The 20,696-nt window shown below is 44.8% G+C and overlaps 1 protein-coding gene across 1 annotated transcript in view; it reads right to left on the bottom strand.

Moving 5' to 3' along the window:
• The window catches only part of WWC2 (WW and C2 domain containing 2), a 147,059-nt gene that overhangs the window by 35,619 nt on the left and 90,744 nt on the right, over positions 1–20,696 (bottom strand). The window contains exons 5-9 of the mRNA XM_060086224.1: positions 17,673–17,752; positions 12,456–12,585; positions 9,245–9,391; positions 8,129–8,202; positions 5,005–5,247 (exon numbers count right to left, since the gene is read on the bottom strand). Of these exons, the coding sequence (XP_059942207.1) occupies positions 5,005–5,247; positions 8,129–8,202; positions 9,245–9,391; positions 12,456–12,585; positions 17,673–17,752 (674 nt within the window). The remainder of the gene's footprint in view (positions 1–5,004; positions 5,248–8,128; positions 8,203–9,244; positions 9,392–12,455; positions 12,586–17,672; positions 17,753–20,696) is intronic.

The following is a 20,696-nucleotide window of genomic DNA, read 5'->3' as shown; positions in this document are numbered from 1 at the left end:
GTGGGATCTTCCCAGACCAGGGCCCGAACCCGTGTCCCTGCACTGGCAGGCAGATTCTCAACCACTGTGCCACCAGGGAAGCCCCTTAATTTTTTTTAATCTCTTAAATATAAACTAAAACTCAACCAGGAAAAAATATGAATTCAAAGTAGATTAACTGAATTAGAAGGTACATAAAGGTCCAGAGAAAGTCCCCGAATCTACTAAAACCCATGTCTCCTGATACAGGAGCAATACTTTTTTTTTTTTTTTTTTGCGGTATGCGGGCCTCTCACTGTTGTGGCCTCTCCCGTTGTGGAGCACAGGCTCTGGACACGCAGGCTAAGCGGCCATGGCTCACGGGCCCAGCTGCTCCACGGCATGTGGGATCTTCCCGGACCGGGGCACGAACCCATGTCCCCTGCATCGGCAGGCGGACTCTTAATCACTGCGCCACCAGGGAAGCCCGGAGCAATACTTTTGAAGTAAGTTTTAAAACCAAGTCCCCCACACACAAATGAAGGCTTTTCTGGTATGGTAAGGAGGCTTCAGGGCAACACAGTGTGTTTCATGCTGAAATTTAAATCCAAATCTTTCCCATTCCAGTCAGTCACATGTGATGGTCCCCCATGCCCTCCTCTGGCGATGGCTCAGGTGCTGGCCTTCCAGCCCTTTCCCGGTTGCTTTGAACTGAGGCCTGGCCTGTGTTCCCCAGTTGGACCCTAATCTCCTGGAGGGCAGGCTCGGGCTCTTTCTCCCTCCTCTACCCAGGCTGCCTGGAAAGCCTGGCGCCCCTCCCCGGTCCCCTCCCTGCAGGTGTCTAGATCACATGTCATTGCAAGAAGCTTAAAGAAGGCCCTGGGGAGGCCTAGTGAATGTCAAAAATTAGGGGGCTTCCCTGGTGGCGCAGTGGTTGAGAATATGCCTGCCAATGCACGGACACCGGTTCGGGCCCTGGTCTGGGAAGATCCCACGTGCCGCGGAGCAACTATGCCCGTGAGCCACAACTACTGAGCCTGCGCGTCTGGAGCCTGTGCTCCGCAATAAGAGAGGCCGCGACAGTGAGAGGCTCGCGCACCGCGATGAAGAGTGGTCCCCGCTCGCCACAACTAGAGAAAGCCCTCGCACAGAAACGAAGACCCAGAATCTCGCCTGAGGCTACCCCTGAAATAATGAGAAACCCACAATGTAAGTGGAAAACAGGATAATTTGGGGGAAGCAGCAAGTGCTTGTCTGACAGGCGTGTAGGTACCGAGAAGAAACGGAGGGGGTCTGGGGTCAGTGAAGCACCGTTTGCTCTGCGATGAAACTAAGTCTGACACAGTGAATGTCAAGTTCCCAGAGATGTCTCCCTGAAACCCTGCCGGCAACCCTGTGGCTGTCCTCTGCCAAGCACTGCACCTCCTGTCTCTGATGGAATCAGAGCCTCTCCCAGTGGGAGCTGGTTCCTGTTATCCTTTCTGGGAAATGACCTCCCCCACTTCCTCTGGACCAGGGACTAGAAGAAACTGCTGAGATGTCAGCCCCTTCAGGAGGGTGCGCCCCTGTCTCTCCCCACCCTTCTCCAGCCCCCGTCCTGCTACTCCTCCTGGGTGAGAAACCTGACTCCGAAAGACCCCTCCCACGGTCCCGCTGTTCCACACCTCTGCCCAGCTGCCCTTGACAAGACAAGGGGGCCCTCGCACCCTCCACCTCTGCCCCCGGTGCCCTGAGGGGGAAAGCTCCATGTCATCTACAGAAGTAAGAAGTTCCTTTTCCATTAAAAAATAAATGACACTCATACCCCCCGCCCACTTGCTATAAGAACTTTTTTAGAATCAGCGGCAAAAACATTCATATGATTAAGAAACAAGACACCCTGGCAAGATGCAAGGCAAAACCCCTAAGATTTGTGAAAAAGGAAGGAGCAATGTTAAGATCTTATCAGCCGTAGAGAAGCACAGAGTTTAAGGAATTTCAATAACTGTAAGGAAAGAAGAGAAGGATGTGTAACAAGTCTTTTTTTCATTTGAGAGCAATTTCTCTTTCCCGATGCGCTTTATGACCACTAGGGGGCGAACTCCGTCTCCGCGGGCGGTCCCGCGAGTCGGCGACACTTAGGACGGGACTGGTGGGCACAGCTGGGGGACTCTGGGAGCTCACACAGCGCCTGAAAATTCATGTGAGTTTAGCTCCTTCAGAGACCAAAATTCAGCAATGACTCAGAATCTCGCCTGAGGCCACCCCTGAAATAATGAGAAACCCACAATGTAAGTGGAAAACAGGATAATTTGGGGGAAGCAGCAAGTGCTTGTCTGACAGGCGTGTAGGTACCGAGAAGAAACGGAGGGGGTCTGGGGTCGGTGAAGCAACTTTTGCTCTGCGATGAAACTAAGTCTGACACAGTGAATGTCAAGTTCCCAGAGGTGTCTCCCTCGACCTCCTGCTGGAGCACTGAGGAAATACACTGCCTGCAGAGGGCTTCTCGGGCCTTCTGGCTGGGGGGATGACCCTGTTTCAGCTCAACAGCAACGACAAGCGCAGCAGGAATATACACAGGCAGTGGGAAGAAACGAGGGGGTTGGTGAAGGGTAGGAAAGGGGGAGCGCATATGGGGAGTAAAGTAAAACCACCACCACCAACAAAGCCCGAAGCCACACCATGCTGTGCCCACCGGGAAACAAAGGACTCCGGGTGCACTTCGCAGGGGGTGTGCTCTCTTGCACAGGGAATGCTGGGCCGTTTTGCAGCCAAGGATAGCAGTGAGAAAACTGCAAGCTGCTCCAGCAAGAAAGTGTGAGTCCCTCAGCCTTACCCTGCTTTATCATGGGGTTCTGCTTTTGGCTGTGGACAGCAGAGAGGGAGCTGGTGTCCATTTTCTGTAATGCTAAATGACTTGACCCTTCCAAATGACTCAGATAGCCAACATATCACAAATATGAAACATACACATTTCCCTTCCTGCTAAGATCTCAATTGTGGGACGTGGGCCCATGCGAGGACGTAAGTCAGAGGGCCATCCAAACCTGTGGACGGTCCCCATTACTCCCTGTGCGACTCAAACCCCATGGCTGGATCTCACCAGATAGAGAATTATTTTGTATAAATATTTTATAGCTCCTCTTCCGGATGAGATCAAGCCTACTGTTTCTGCTGGAATTTTGACAGTTATTATGTGTGTGCAAACAAAAGTATAAAAGCCAAAGTCTAGGCACTTAAACTATATTTTTAATGTTACTTCATTAGTCATTTTTGAAGCTCCAGCCCTAATAAAAAAGACAAACAAGGGACTTCCCTGGCAGTCCGGTGGTTAGGACTTCGCGCTCCCAGTGCAGGGGGCACGGGTTCGATCCCTGGTCGGGGAGCTAAGATCCCGCATGTCACATGGCCCGGCCAAAAAAAAAAAAAAAAGACAAGACATCATGCATGTAAAAGCTGATTCAAACAAAGAAACAAACGCCTGTTTTCTTCCTCTCCCAGAAAAAATTTAAAGTCCATTGGTAGGGCCCTTCCCGGATTCAGATACTTCAGAGTAGGACAGCTGAGGTGTCAGATGTCCGTACGTTACACAGGTATAATTATATGACATTTATTAAGGGCAACATAACACAAAAGATCACTGGTGTTTTATCTATGAGCCACACAAAGCTAACCATTTCATCATATTTGCTGATGATTATCAAACTTTTATCCTCGGAATTTAAGAAACACAAACACAGACACTCACATACAACATCAAGGTAATTCAGGAAAACAACTGGATTCTGCCTTCTCGCCCTTATTTTTTGTTCCTTGTGGTCCTGGTTGGATGGCTCCCTACCTGGCCAGCCTTGCTCACACCTTCTAGAGATGTCAGAGCGGGAGGGGAGGAGAAGCAGGGGCAGGTGGGTGATGAGAATTATTTAAGATGGTGAAAGGATGTCATCTGTGGGGGGCTCCCCCTTTGATACTTTTTCACGCTCCCTAAAGCTGTGATGCTGTAGCTATGCGTTATCTCCATCAGCATTTTAACGCACACGGTTGAACAAGTGCTCACGCTAATACCTCACCAGGAATGTCAGAGGTTCTTCCCTCCCGCATCTCCTCCACCACCACACTTCTCAAATGTTTTGATGTTATGTTGACACACAACCTTAAACATTTATAGAGGACAAGGAATTAGAAGGCAAGAAGCCAAGAAGTTAAAAAAAAAAAAAGTGACTGGATTATGGGTGGGTGTTTTAAACTTATTCCCAGGTCACTTGAAGTTACGAAAATGTGAATCTCTTTCCCTTCATTCTGCTCCTTACTTGTTGACCTAAAAGATGGATGTGCAGTGGTTCTAAAGGGCCAAATGGTCTATGGCTGAAACAGGTAAACAGGTGTCTGACCATTAGTCAGCAAGGCCTGGACACAGGGCTGCTGTGCAGATGTCCTCACGGCAAACACACACAGGGGTTCCCTGCTTAAGAGCCCAGCTGATCCGCCTACAGAACTGGAGTTTTTAGATTAAATGATCAATTTATACTTTCCCACAGAAAGATGAGAAAATTGCTTAAAGCATTTTCCTTTATATTTTCTTCCGCTTCAGAGGAGGGTTTCAATTGACAAACAAAATCCAAGTGAACATTTTGTGACCTGTTGCGATATCAAAGGGAGCAAGTTGTCTTTTCCTTGTGAAATGAAAAGCAATAAACTTTTGCATTCTTGTGAGTAATAAACCCAGAATAGGAAGCTTCAGCCGCTCTAACAGTCCAGATAATCTCTCTTATCAGAGTGCAATAGTTTACAGCCACTGTTATCAACCTCGGTCAGCGATGAACTGCATTCCTGGTTTTCTGTCAACATTCCTTAGTTATTGAACATCTGTCTCAGGCATTTTCACGTTCCCCAAAAGCATAGGGGAACCACGGGGACTAAGGAGGGTGTGCTTTACTGCTCTACAGGAAGAAGTCCTCAGTCCACTAAGGGCTGAGGCCTCTGAGATTTCCGCAGACCAGGGAGAACAGCCTGGAGGCCCAGCTGAGCCACGGGTTAGCCACCCGGGGCCCGGGGAGGGGAACGCACCTCTCGGCCAGAGCTCGGCTGGGCGCCCCCCGGACCAACAGCAGCTCCTTCTCCAGCCGCTGCCTCTCGGCACCCAGGCTCTCCAGCTCATCCGGGGTGCGCTTCTCTGGGGTGATGAACTGAAGCTCTTTCAGAAGTTCTTCTTTCTCGTTAATCAGCATCAGCTTCTCCTTCTCAATGTCCAGCGCCCCAGGCCAGGCCTCACTGTCCAGTTTCGACAGTTCGATTTTCAAGTTGGCCATACTAAAATAAAATAAGACAAAATGAAATAACATAGCTGTGCACGTAGTCAGAACTCCCAAGAAAGGGAAAACACAAGGCGGGCTACGTTCGTTAGGGATTAACCCCCCAGGGATGGGCGTGATGGCTGGTGTGAGGCTCCGGTCCTCGGTCCTGGGGCGTTGGCGGAAGCTACACTTACTTCTTATCTGCCTCATCCTCCCCACCTTTAATATCTGAGTAAGCACACCTACCTACCTGAAAAAAGGATGAAGGTCAAAGTACACAGAAGCTTAAAAAGCAGAGGGCCGTGGGCGGTCAGCCCTGACATGTGCCTGCCTGTGTGAGGTGGCGGGAGGAACACCCGAGAGCTTCCTTTAAAGAATCTCTGGTAGGGCTTCCCTGGTGGCGCAGTGGTTAAGAATCCACCTGCCAATGCAGGGGACACGGGTTCGAGCCCTGGTCCAGGAAGATCCCACATGCCGTGAAACAACTAAGCCCGTGCGCCACAACTACTGAGCCTGCACTCTAGAGCCCGCGTGCCACAACTACTGAGCCCACGTGCCACAACTACTGAAGCCCGTGCGCCTAGAGGCTGTGCTCCGCAACGAGAGAAGCCACCGCAATGAGAAGCCCGCGCACCGCAACGAAGAGTAGCCCCCCTCACCGCAACTAGAGAAAGCCTGCGCGCAGCAACGAAGACCCAACGCAGCCAAAAATAAATAAATAAATAAATAAATAAATAAAATTTAAAAACAAAACAAAACAAAAAAATGTTGTCAGGGCAAAGAGGGAAGTAGTTCCACATTCTTGGGCCTGAAGTTTCTTGTTTGAGTTAAAAATAAAATTGCCATCTTAAACTGCGCTGCATACATAATGTACTTCTGATTTTCACCCATCGTCTGCACTTATGATAGATGTAACATCAGCTACTCGTCAGCTTTAACCACAAAACCATAAACAACTGTCTCAACGTACTGGAAAATTAATCATCAAAATGCTAAATAAGCATGATATCATTAGCTTCATTAAGCACATAAAACAAAGGCTGGAGGAGAAAACAGGTTTCAGAGGAACACAACCCGCCCCTTATTCAGAATTGAGGAAGAAAAAGCATTTTCAACATATGCATAAACCCTTGAGACTTACCTTCTTGTCAGAATCGCTAGTAACTTTAAAATAAAACCCCGAATGGTAATAGAACAGCAATGCAACCAAATGGGAAAGAACTAATGTCTTAAGTTTTGATGCGACTGAATTAACCTCTTGAGCTGACTCCAACGATGCAGTGAGGAAAGAACAGCACCTATTACTTGTGGGATCAGGCGTTAGGTAGGTCTTGAATTTTATTTGGAAATAGTTTTCTGGGCAAGAAACCATGAAGGTTTCCGGGAACACCTAGGAAGAGAAGTGCTGTGTAAGCTCCACATGGAGCCAAAGTAAAGCAGAAGCTCAAGCTGGCCCAAGGGAAGTTGAGTCAAACCCCAAGGACCCCGGGGCATGAGGCCTGGCTCCCCAAGATTAATTCTGAGTTATGGCCATTCTCCTTCAGAAAACCAGACACCAGAAAACCAGATCCTGGCTTTGTTTACGTCAGAACCTAGGAGTTCTGGCAGCTCAGAAACTGGCGTGCTTATAGCCAGAGGGCCCCAAACAGGCTTCCACATCACTGGGCCACAAAAGCACAAAGCAATTCTCAGTCCTTACTGAGGGCAAAGCAACAGCCTGGCATGTGAGAAGCAGACAATACAGTAAACAAAATGTTTCCTACCCTCAAGCCATTTATAATCTACCTGGGAAATTTTATAGGCATTAAAATTAGCCGAGTGCAATGTTGCTCGGAGAGACTAAGTGACTTGCTCAAGCTCCCAGGGTTAATGATTTATGGAACAAAGCTTAGGGTTCTTTCAGTAAATCAAAGAACCAAGTAATATTAATATGAGTAACAGAGGCTACCCAGAGGCAAATATTATATTTAGGCAGATCAAATAACGACTCTGTTAAAGCCAGACAACCTCTAAGAACTTTGGCCAGTGACTTTTAAATTCTCATCATCACCAGTAATAATGGATATATTTCAGTATCCATCTTATGGGCTTCCCTGTGGTGGGAAGCCACGATGCTCCAGCATGTTCTCAGCCGAACTGTTCATAGTCACGATAATGCAGGTTTGTCACCCAATGCCTTCCTAAACAATAAAACAGCAGCATTTTTACACTCTTAAAAGGAAAATAATGAAATGTATCAGTATGACCCTCTCTCTCAGAACCAATTCAGTTCCTACATTATGAAAACCAGCTGAGTCTGTCACCGAGGCAAGGACAGAGGAGTCTCCCGGACCTTCCCCAGCAGAGTCACAAGGTAAGAAAAAGGTAGTATCGAGGCAGGGATGAAGAAGAGTTGAGAGGGTCAAGGAGGGAAACACTCCCTGAAGTGAGTGACACAGCAGACACCTCAGCATCCCCCAGGACATCAGCAGGGGGTCTTCCCTTCGAAGCCAAGGAAGATGCTTGAAGCTATTTACCTTCAAACTCCTCAGCTGCTACCCAGCCCTGCACCTGAGCCACTGTATCACATTTCTATCTGAGAAACCAACCTCCTCACTTTTAATTGTGAGTAAGAAAGTACCATACAAGCTCAAAGCTTCTTCCTTCCAGAATGAAGGGGAAAGTTTCATTCCCGCCCTTCTCATTAATTCTCCTTGTTCTTCAGCTTTCGGGGGAGGGGACCCCATAACCCTTATAGTCTAAGATCTGAAGGGCGACCTTGGTAAGAACGGTGGTGAGCGCCCAGCAGACGTCCCTACGTGAGTAAAGATGAATTCTGGAAAAGGAAACCTGGGTGAGCCAGCTGACTACCCACTGACTGCTACCCACTGACCGCTCCCCAGCTCCCCTGCGGTTACCTTCTTTTGGCTTCTTCATACTGGAGGCTCAGCCTGACCTTTTCAGCCAAATTTGATCTACTTCTCACTCCGATCTAGTAAAAAACAAAAGGGAAAAAAGTTAATTAACTCTGCTAATGAATGAAGTAAACTGCTTTTGTTTCTAGGAAGTGCAAGTAATTGCAAAGCTAAAGAAGATGGTACTGAAATGGGGAGCACCAGTTTGAACAGGCACTTACTTCATAGTCTCAGGAGGGACAAAACATTTCTTTTTAATTCAAGCTTGTCTGTTTTTCAAAGACTTTAACATCCTTTCTCCACACATTAAATTCAAGATAAAAAATATCAGGTGAATGTTTCTGGTATCTAAGAGTTTATGAAGGGTGTACCGGTCAATAAAATTTATGAACTGGAACTAATGTCCTTGTCTCTATGAGCCAAAATTTCCATCATCTAACTTTCAAATGCATAAACATAAAATAAATGACTTCGAAAATTAATTTTTTAAACAGGTAAGCCCTACTGTTGATCTCTACCTGTTTTACTTTCATAGCACAGAATTCAAAGAAGCATAGAGAATACAAAAATAACTGGAACTTATTGAAAAGTCAATATCTACTAATGGTGTCCCAAAAGGTAGAATACAAACTGGTAATAATATTCAAGCCACATTAAATATTTTCAAATGCCAGGTATAAACCACCAATCAAATGTTTTAATATAATCAAGTTCAGATTTATAAAAACAATTTTTTGGGTTAGTTTTTAAAGGCATATATTTGTTTCTCATTAGCCTTAATGTTTATTTGGAAGGACCTTAATTTCTAAGACTCTAAACTTAATAGGAAAAACTCAGATTTTCATGTGTCTCTCGCCTTTCAATAGAGTCTCTGAATAAATACAGTATGAGAAAGTTTGAACAAAGCTATTCATATGGACAAATTCTGATATGCTTTGGCACCGAGGCAGAAAAGATAAGGCTAAGAGTTTTAAATCCAATCTTATGAGTATGAAATGCTGAATGCACACAGCTGGAATTCGCACCACCTTCCTGGCCCCTGTTCCATTTGCCATCGGTATTGTAATCAGGGCCCGTCAGGACAGTGCCGGGGCCAACCCTTCCACATGGATAACTTACGTCCCCGGAAATGCTTGTTTGTGACCCGGCATCCAGGGTCTGTCTGGAGAGAGATAAATGAGAGTTCACAGGACTGGATCTCAAGTCTGGCTCAGATCTGCCAATGCTCTGGTCCAAGTGAAACCGCTCCTGCAGCTTAGCAAGGCTCTGTTCAGGAAATACAAAGTACTTCATGAAGCCGAACATTTAAGAGCGCGAAACTTCCCCACCAGGTAAAATTAAGTCGAAAGAGCTAATCTCAATGGAAAAAACAACTACTTTATCTTAGTAGGTACTTATCACTTTAAATTCTTGAAAAAAATAAGAGAATATAATTTTTGCACATACACACAGGACTTTGAAAATATGTAAGATCATATTAAACAGGTTATCTTATCTTTCCCAAGACAGCCTGGGAATTATTCACCCTGTGACTAGTGGCATCTTTATATTTAATACATTCATTTCTTATTTTTAAAATTCTGTTAAAAAGAAGTCTATTTTAATACGAACTACCCACTTTATGCAGTAGGAATTATGGAAGCATAGGATACCTATAACGCAATCTCATTTAGATAAAGCAGGCAAACTTCCTACTTAGAAGACTTCTACAGTTATGCCATTTGATATGTGGATAGGATCCAAGAGATTATTTAGCTCACATAGATTAGAGATTAGGAAATGGAGGCCCAGAAGCCACAGTCCATCAGTACCTGCGGTGATGTTTGGTTTGGGAAAGTGCCTAATTACAAGTGAACACGACTGGTGTCGGCACCCAGGTTTTAATAGAGTGAGTTTACTTTAGAGGGAGGATGTGAGTCAGTGAGAATATTAAAAAGGAAAAAATTTAAATTGCTACCAAAGAACCCCCGTACAAAACACTAATTAAAATGTAAGAAGCTCATTATTATCAACGTTAAGAAGAGCCAGGATTTAATCCTGATATTTAAAATTCTCATGATAAGAAATCAGAAATATCAGAGATCTGATATTTGTTTTTTACCTAACCTTCTCTATTTTCTTTCAAAGGCATATTTATACAAAACGTATATGCATGAGGGATAAAACTTAAATGGTCACATCAAATAATATATTACAGAAAAGAACGAAGAAACCTCTTAGGGACTTTGGACAAGTCTTTTCTATTTTTTCATGTGAACGGTGAAAAGACGTATATTTTTCAAACCTATGACCATGCACCAAATCAACTTAGTAGGTCATGACTAGTATGTTTTTAAATGAAATAGAAGAGACTAGAAAGTAAAATCAAAGTATATTACTAAAATTAAAAGCAGGCATATTTCTGTGAAATTTGGTGTGTGTATCTATGGTTAAAGACAGTTGTATTACTGGGTTTTGATGCAAAATATACGTATTTCTTACTCTGGGTCACAGCCAAAGATGTTTAAAAGTCATAGAAGATAACTAATGTCCCTTTCTGCTCTACTGTTGATTCCTGTATTTATTTATTTATTTATTTTTTTTTTTGCATTATGTGGACCTCTCACTGTTGTGGCCTCTCCCGTTGCGCAGCACAGGCTCCGGACGCGCAGGCTCAGGGGCCATGGCTCACGGGCCCAGCCGCTCCGCGGCATGTGGGATCTTCCCGGACCGGGGCATGAACCCGTGTCCCCTGCATTGGCAGGCGGACTCTCAACCACTGCGCCACCAGGGAAGCCCAGATTCCTGTATTTATTAATTATTTTTTATATTTTAGTAATTAAAAAGGAATCTAATTTTTAAATTTAATGTGGCCTATGTATAAATCCAAAGTTTACAGAAAGAATCAAAGAGGACCTGAAATTGCTAAATTATGAGGTTCCAATTTAACTCTGTTCAAGTTCCATTAACTTTTTTCAAAGGACTTATTTTGTGCTTTTCAGGAATGACTGATTTAATTGGCAGGATCATTGTAGAGCAACAACAAAAAGTACATCCAAGTGAAGTTCTGTACGTGTTACACAGACGTTAGAACCGCATATTCTAGAGCAAGACTGCCTGGGTTTGAACCTCTGTGCTGCCACTCACCTGCTGTGTGACTTTAACCAAGTAACAACTTCTCCGCCCTGCTGTTTTCTTGTCTACAGGTTGAGGATAATAACAGAGCCTATCTTTAGGCCGTTGTGAGAATTAAATGAAGTATTTCTATACAAGGTAGGCAGAAGACTGCCTGGCACAGAGTCAGTATTTTGAGTCAGTCTTTTCTATTTGATCGCTTCTTGCAAGTTATTTCAGAATTCCCCAAATGCAAAATTATATGGGTTCAAGAATATTCACCCACATTCAACCAGCGTTTTGGAAACTGACATGAAGTAGCTGAATCTGGTATTTAAATGCAGAGGTTCTGTTTACCACGGGCTCTAACATTTTTTGAAAGACACAGACTAAATCCTCACCCAGCTAGGTAAAGAACTCCAAATACCTGAAATATTACAAAGACTTCTCAGTGCTTGTGATAATTATGAGAGGGAAGGGAGGGAAGAGGAGGAAGAGATATCTCTTAAAAAAACTTGACTGTATCTGCTAAATATAGATACTCAACATGCAGAATATTGGTCACTGAATGGTTGTTTTCTCTACACATAAGGCTGAGTCACTGGAGCTCAGACCCATAAGGTGAGAAGTGTACAGGTGTAACGAGGGGGTCTACTGCCATTAGCATCTCTCCCAGGGTGACTATACAGATGTCCCCCAGCTGGGTCAGCGTTCTCCCTGCCACCCCCAGCTAGCACCTCGGAATCCCCTGGGGTGGGGAGTAGCTTTTCTAAGTTCCTCACACCCCTTCCCCCTCTCCTCAAGGCATCTCATCTACTTACTGACAGCAGGTGACATACTCTTTCTGTATCCTGGGCTGAGGATCACTGAGTTAGATAACCCTGCTTATCAGGGCGCCACATGAAGTTTGCAGTGAGTTACAGGGTGCACAAAGATGCTAATCTCCTTAGATGGGCTCCAGGACCCAGCAGCCCCTGTCTCAAAGGTCATCCAAAGTCTGCCTTCAAATAAGCATATCAGAACCTTGGAACCGATCTGTTTTCTTCCAAGGCAGGCGGCTGGCTCAGTGCCTATAACAATCTCCTACGGGACCAAATTCCGTATGGATGGGGCAGAAATGGGGTTTGTGTGGTCGTAAAGGGCCTTCCAGACTCCGACGGAGAACTTCTGCCTCAAGGAAAATTTCTGAGGCCCAAGAAGGTAGCAGTGTGACTTGAAAAAATGTTCCATCACATACCTGCATCAGATCTTGTTTTTCTTTTTCTCCTGAGCTAATAGCCTTTCTGATAGACTTCAGTTCAGTTAGGATGGCTTTGGCTTCACTAAGTTCATAGCCACTCTGGCCTCCAGACATTTTTTTATCAATTCTGTTAAAAGAAGAAAGGAAAAAAGAAAAATCAAAGAATGACCGAATGTACAAGTTAAAGAGATAGGAATTGGGTTTGGGGTTGTCTTAGTTGGCTGATTTTTTTTTTTTTTTTGCGGTACGCGGGCCTCTCACTGTTGTGGCCTCTCCCGTTGCGGAGCACAGGCTCCGGACGCGCAGGCTCAGCGGCCATGGCTCACGGGCCCAGCCGCTCCGTGGCATGTGGGATCTTCCCGGACCGGGGCACGAACCCGCGTCCCCTGCATCGGCAGGCGGACTCTCAACCACTGTGCCACCAGGGAAGCCCAGTTGGCTGATTTTTACTACTTGACTCACACACACGAGTTTCAAGCTGATGGTCTTTCCTTTCTCTTCTGATCACTTGGAGCTGAGAGCCCTTCCATCCCCCATTTCATCCCCCAGTCCACTGTAATCACCTTCAGGCTCAGGCTTTTTGCTTTCAGTCTGTTTGGGTGATGCCACTGCTGGCTGAACTCAAACCTCATCTCATGCTGATCCTGACAAAGGTTAAGGACACGGGGAAGCAGGACAGAAATGCCAATAAACTGGGCGAGCACAGGAACCTCAGGATTCATCACTGTCACCTAATTTTACATGCTGCGATGTCTGTGCAAAACCTAGCACAGTGCCTACAGCTTGGTGATCTTTAATAAAGGGTAGTGATTTTTATTTATACTAGTGAGTATCCTGTAATATTTGGATTGCTTGGTTAGTTTCTTCTTTCTTTTTAGATATATGAAATGTATTCTTTTTTTACGACAGTTATGAGTCAAAATAAATTGCTCGCCTTGCTGAATGAGTTCAAGTCTAGGAACAAGGGGGCAGCAGATGTGTTCATTTGTCCACTGACGTTGAATAAAGAGCTCCCCGATGAGCTTATTTACTGCCCCTGCAGATCTGCTCCCCAAATGTCCTTACAGTTCACAGGGTCACCCTGTGTCAGAGGATTTCATGTAACCTAATCTTTGTGGTCGAAGGGCCCAACCAAATTACCTAATTAAAAAAAAAAACGGTGGGCTTCCCTGGTGGCGCAGTGGTTGAGAGTCCGCCTGCCGATGCAGGGGACACGGGTTCGTGCCCCGATCCCGGAAGATCCCACATGCCGCGGAGCGGCTGGGCCCGCGAGCCATGGCCGCGGAGCCTGTGTGTCCGGAGCCTGTGCTCCGCAGCGGGAGAGGCCACAGCAGTGAGAGGCCCGCGTACAGCAAAAAAAAAAAAAAAAAAAAAAAACGGTTCAACATTTTCTTCACCATCACCCTCCTGGTTCTCCCCACCACCTATGCTGCCTGGGACTCATTAGGAAAGAGCCTGGGCTTCCCTTCAGGGACACATGCCACATCTCTGCCCATCAGCCAACAATGCTATTACACGCGTTCTCAGACATATCCTTGTCTTATTCACAGACTCTCCAGAGTTATGGCGCCTATTAAATCACAGAAAACTGGCTCTGACCTAATTTGGTTTAAAACACTTAATAATTTGTATTTATTTCAACATGAAGGGCATAGTCTCAAAAGTAAAAAAAAAAAACTAACACAATTATTATCTTATTCACTCTTCCAAAGTTTACCCAAACAAGTGCAGTTTGTAGATAACTTGATAACTAAAATGGTACTTGCAGATAACAAGTACCATTTTAGAAAACATTTTATGATGCTGAACAAATAATTAAAGTCTTAAAGAACCTAACAGAATAAAATTAATTTTATCATAAGGTCATTCTATAAAAACGTATAACCAATGAAGTCACTGAATTAAACATATACACGTGCGTGTGCACACACATACACAGAGTATTTGTGATGGGAAGGGACCTTAGAGATTACCTAGTCATGTTTCTTCCAGAAGAAACTGAGACCAGAAAGTCTATGCAAATTTAGCTTCTAAATTGCATAAACACTTAGCTAAGTAGCACAACTGTCCTCAACATGAAAGACTTAGGCTTGGGGCTCTTATGACTATTACATTTAGAATATTTGATAAGAACCCCAGAAGCAGTTTGAATATTGGTTGATTATATTTATTTCAGGAGGGCTTTATCAATGAGATTGTTGACATCCTTAAGTACTATATCTACTCACTTAGTTGAGCCAAAAAGCTTATTTTAATAAGAAAAAGAATCTGTGAGATTTCATGAAACAGCTAGTAATATAGGTATCTCAAACTGTCAAAGGCAGTTTCTAAAGCCCAAGTAATTTCTTCCGATTTGTATAAAACCTTCAGAATTTAATAATAAAACAAATCTTTAATTCAGAAATCAACCTTGACATTTGAAAATAAAAGCCAGTGAGCAGTTTTCAGAAATAAACTTTAATATTTAAAAATAAAAGCAGGGCTACTTCAAGACTGCTAATTTAAATTTCAGAGACTTTTAAAAATAGATGAGAATTTCTCGGACAGCCACTGCTCAATGAAATGTTAAATACGACAAGAACCAACTCCATGCAGCATTCGCCACGGAACCCCTTTTGGTCTTTCTTTCCCTTTTTCTGAACCTTTCGACTTTACTTTAACTATTGCTTTTGCCCTCTACCTCCACGTTTTTCCTTTTTCTCCTCCACTTTTCATCTCCCCCTTTTTCTCTCTTTTGACCCTAACTGACCATAAAATAAAATGTCAGCATAAGTTGCTGACTTTTTTAAAAAACAAAGTATGTACTGTGCTTTTTGTTCTTGAGAAATACAATTTTACTTTCATCCCTTAAAAATTAAAGAAAAATTTTTTTTTGGTTTCTGGGTACCCTATAGTTAATTTTTCCCCTATATCTTACCATTTGCATGCCTTCCCTGGAAAATGTGTACCCCCTGAGCCAAACTTTCATAGATTCTGTATATACTCTTGGCTTGCTGGGTGTTTCAGCATTTTCCATTTTCCAATTCTGAGTGAACACTGGAGGTGGCAAAGCGGAAATATGCTTCTTTTCCTGGCATCCACCTACACATAAGCTACACTATCGCTTAGGCCAAAGTCAACTTTGGGACCACAGTCTGAAATGAATAACGTAAAGAATAAAACTACATTCGTTCATCCAGCATAAACTATTGCATCAAGTAAAACAAAAACCGGGGTTTAAATTACATCATAATTCCAGATTCCAAAAAATTATTCCATTTTATTGTGAATAAGTGAAAAGTTACAGAATCCTGCAGTGGGATTCTGTATAAATCTTTTCCTGAAATATATTTTGTCGTAACCCAAGTAAAAAGTCCCCTTATAGTACCAGGAATGCGGTTTCTTGAAAAGTATGGTCTCTGGGTTCAATCAATTATTATTCAATCTTCTAGTAGTATGGTGTTGAACATCTGGATGAAAACAGCTTTATTTTGTCTATAGCTTTATTTTGATCTACAGGAGGAATCTGATGTTAGATATCCTATCTTTCTGCTCTTGGTTCAGCGGATTAGAATCACTGCAAGAGAAAGCCTGAACTTCTACAACAAATGTCTATTGTTTTCTTGTGGAATGTTATTGACAGATTCTTAAACATGCCTTGGATTCCTATAAAAATTGCTTGCAAGCAAACTGCTTTGAAACAATACAGCATTGTTACATCAATATAACAAAAACAGCAAGTTTGGCTAACCTTTAATCCCAGTGGTGAATGAGTTATAATTTCATGTGCCTTAAAAGTATGCAACGTGTGGCTAAATGCCTCGTGGTGCTCCCACCACAAAGACCTCCGTTATGCTGATGTACAACTGACTAAAGAATACAATTAGGTGATTTCAGGTCTGCTGAGTTTTTCGGGGCACCCTGCAACCAGCTGAGGTTCTCTGAACAGGGCTGGACCTGAGAACCACATGGGGGTCTCACAGAATATGACTTGGGGTGGAGACAAGACACAGGGATTTTTAAGAGCTCCACAGATTATTCCAATATGCAGTCAGGTTAGAGAACCACCAGGATGGGAGCATCTGGAAGAATATCATGGTCATGATCACATGAGGTGAGTGTCAAAACCAAAACTGATCCAGTAAACCAAATGTCTGAGATGAAAGTCATGTGGCTGGTGGTCAAGAGGAGTGACTGGGGTCCCGAAATAGAACTCGTCAACCAAACATACAGAACAATCAGCTTATGTGGCCTGGCCAGCGAACACGTGGGATCTTTAACGGGGTAATGCCTTACTGCCTTGGATACTGCTAAGGGAGACAAGGAAGAACATGAGACCCGCCGATCAGGGAAGCCGCTATGAATCCTGCATTGCTACTGGGGGCACTGAACCGGGCAGCAAGGAGGAGGGAAGAGAAAAGTAGCTGGATGCCTTTCAAGGGATGATGTCTTCAACCCTCCCTGTGGTTGTGTGCTGGATGAACCATCGCTGCTTCCCTGCATCGGAGACCCTGGGGTGGGCCCTGCGGGAGCTGGAAGGTCTCGGTGTGCCTACGGGGGTTCAGTAAGGCTGGGCCTCGTCAGCAGAAGAGCAGTGGCTTCCAGGGGCTGGGAATGGGGCAGGGATTTCCAGATCCTGCTACCTTCCGTCATCTCCATTCTCATTTGACCCAGCTCAAGCTGGAGCCAGGGTCCAGCAGACTTCAGCACGGAGCAGGAAAGGGCAGAGGGAACAGGGGAGCCGAGGCACTCACTCAGCTCCTCTGCAGACACCCCTGACCGGCTCCCTGAGATCAGACAGCATTAGGTCCCCCTGGGGCTGCCAGAGGTGGACAGGCCCCGAGCCCGGGGCTCGGCGGGCGCAGGCTCACAGAGCCCACCCAGCCTCTGGAGAGAAGGGGGAGGCCCTTCCTGGGCTCGATCTCCTGGCTCCGCCTCAGACTGAGAGCAGGCTGGCGGGCCCAGAGACGAAGCTAAGTTTCTCACTTTGGTTTCCTTGGATCTCCAAAGATTAGTGAACATTTCACACCTATTCAAAGTGTATAGATTTTCCCAAGTTTTTTTGTTTTGTTCTTCAATTGATTGCTTTTGTTTTTTTTTTTGGTGCAGAGCTTTGCACTTTGCATTTTACTTCTCTTTGAGAAAACCCTTATGTAATCTATACTTCTATTTTCTTTGTATTGGTTCAGAGGCTTTGGATTATTCGACAGTCAGTTTCAGTATTTTCATACTCACTGTTTCAAGGTTGCAAAGCCTTGTTCTTTATAGAGCAGTTCTTGCTTCATCTGGGACAGTTCTCGCTTCAGCTTTTTCACCTTTTGTGAGAAACCAATGTAAATATGAATGTTTGTAAATAAGCAGCAACACAGTTTAAAAAGGTAATCTATTAGTAAACCATTAAACACATAAACACAGCCACTAGTTTGACATTTACTTGACTAGTTTCTCCTGGACGTAAGTTCTATGGAAGGCAGATTATCAGTGATGTGCATTAATTACTACTCAAGTTTCCTCTCATCATCGGATGTAGCAACATTGCTGTGAGCCGGACATCACGATCGTCTGCGCTCTGTGACAAACAGCCACTACGGGGGCAGGCAGGACAGTCAGCCAGGGTCTCTCGGGCTCTGTGCTTGCCCTTCCTCCTGACTCTCCAGGACCCCTGGCCACCCCTCTGTTCCCCAAACAGGCCAGGCTGTTCCAGCCTCAGGGCTTCGGCACGTGCTGTTCCCTCGGCTAAAAGGCCCTTCCCTCAGCTCTTCGCTAGCTGACTCCCTGTCACTCAGCCTCAGCTCCATGTTACCTTTGCAAACAGCACTTCTCTGGCCACTGCACCCAGGCCATTGGTCTGTTTTGTTTAGTTCGCAGCATTTTCCAGGAGCTGGAATTGTCTTTGTACTTGTTTCCTGTCTGTCCCCCATGGGAAAGTAAGCAGCCTCACCCAGCTGTATCCCAAGCTTGTAAAATAAAACCAGGTGAACAGCAGGGGATCAATAAATATTTGTTGTCAAACTGATAAAAATTGTTCTTTTCCTGTTATCTTTGGTAATACGAATACTAAAATTTGGCAGGTCAGGAAAATGGCACAAGCCTGGTTCAGTCACAAACTGAAGGTATTCTCATGGGTGTCAGAAACTTATTTCCATATAGTGAGTTATAGCCTTAAGTTTTTTTGTTTGTTTGTTTTGTTTGTTTGTTTGTTTTGGTTTTTTTGAGGTATGCGGGCCTCTTATTGTTGTGGCCTCTCCCGTTGTGGAGCACAGGCTCCGGACGCGCAGGCCCAGTGACCATGGCTCACAGGCCCAGCCCCTCCGCGGCATGTGGGATCTTCCCGGACCGGGGCACGAACCCGTGTCCCCTGCATCGGCAGGCAGACTCTCAACCACTGCGCTACCAGGGAAGCCCAGCCTTAAGTTGTAAGCACATCCTGTTGTATAGTTATTTCCATGTGTTTTGCACTTTTACTTCCTATTTATTCTACCCATTCCACAAACATCTATTGATTCTGCGCAACGTGTCAAGTCCTGGGTCTGAAAGTGTGAATGAAACAGACCTAATCTTTGCCCTTATGCCTCTTACAGGACAACGAGGGAGCCTGATATGGAGCAAATAACTGTCCAACGAAATAAATCTTTCCAGCTGCCATAGGTGATATAAAAGAAAAGCACAGGATACTTCACGATCTAAAAGGGGGACGGGACCTAATTTAGTCCGAGGGGTTGAGGAGATGAGAGGGTTCGTGGGCTTCACTGATAGAAGGGGTCCCCACAGGGTAGAGCCTGTGGACAAACCCTAAACTGTGGGAGGAGAAACTCAGCAAGTCTCTGGGATTTAAAGAATGCCGCCACTGCTGGATTACAGAGGTGGTGTGTGGAATGGGGTGAGAATGGAAAAGGAGGCCTGATTACATGGAACCTGAAGCCATGCTGAGGATTTCTAAATCTCCTCCTAAGAACAATGAGAATCAAGGAGGGGTTGTAAAGTATGAGCTGCTTTATGCTTCTGAAAGATCACTGTGGAGACTCTATGGTGCTTGGACCAGAGGGGCCCAAAGGGGCCATCCTGCCTGGCACGCGGGCCGTGCTATAGGAAAAATCTATTTTAGAGGTAGAATCAACAGGACTTGGTGATGGACTCAAGGTGGAGGGTGAGGGAGAAGATATGTCAAAGATCACTTCCAAAATCCTGGGTATGTGAAGGTGATTTCCTGGGGAGGGGGAAAGATAAAGGGTTTTCTGTAAGACATTTATTTTTCTGACGGTGATGGACTCAAGGTGGAGGGTGAGGGAGAAGATATGTCAAAGATCACTTCCAAAATCCTGGGTATGTGAAGGTGATTTCCTGGGGAGGGGGAAAGATAAAGGGTTTTCTGTAAGACATTTATTTTTCTAACACCCATGGCACTTCAAGGCAAGTGGAATATGTGGACTTGAAGTGTCTAGACTAGAGATGTAAAATAAAGAGTCACTGACATAAGGATGCTATTTTAAATGCACGAGAATAAATGAGATCAACGAGAGAGTGTGTACGGAGAAGGGAAGGCAGCTCAGGAACACCTCGGGCACCTGCGTTGCTCACAGGTCAACGAGAGAAAGAGACAAAGTACACTGCGAAGCAGAGGCCAGAGAAGTCCGAGGAAAACAGAGAGCATCGTGGAACAGACGGGAAAAAAGTAAACCGGGGGACAAGGCCCGATGAGGAACCAAATGACAAGGACAAGGGCTGTTGTGACACATTTGTAGACCATGAGGCACAATATTTTGGATACAGTCATGTTCAATAATTTATCTGTTAAGTTAATCTGAAGGCTTAACAGTTTGTGCCCTAAGGCACTTACATTCTATTAGGGAGAAGGAAATAGAAAGAATTGTGTTGCAAGGCCCAATTCATAACTAAAAGAGAGGTACAAACAATGCTACTGGAACCCAGAGGAGGGGAGGACGACTTAGGCCAGGGGAGGAGGGCTGCCCTCAGAGAGGAGGATCTTGAAGGTGCTTTAATATTCATGCATAGCAACAAGCTCACTCACAGCGTCCAGTGAAGACATTTCAGTTTTAGTATCAGACTATCATCATGTCAGGAGCCATCAGTAACAGACAGCTCATTCCACATGTAATTCTACTTCTGACAGCACTCTCAAAAGCTTTTTACCGAAAAGACTAACATTTTTATTTAAAAATAACAACAGAAATCCAAAAATCAATAGTAACTGGGCTGAAACCTGTCTCTACCTTTGAAAACACAGTTGACAAAAAAAAA

This window comes from Mesoplodon densirostris, chromosome 20, assembly GCF_025265405.1.
Source record: "Mesoplodon densirostris isolate mMesDen1 chromosome 20, mMesDen1 primary haplotype, whole genome shotgun sequence".
Taxonomy (NCBI): Eukaryota; Metazoa; Chordata; class Mammalia; order Artiodactyla; family Ziphiidae; genus Mesoplodon; species Mesoplodon densirostris.
Note: the sequence above shows the minus strand (reverse complement) of the source record. Positions and strands in the feature narration are given on the sequence as shown.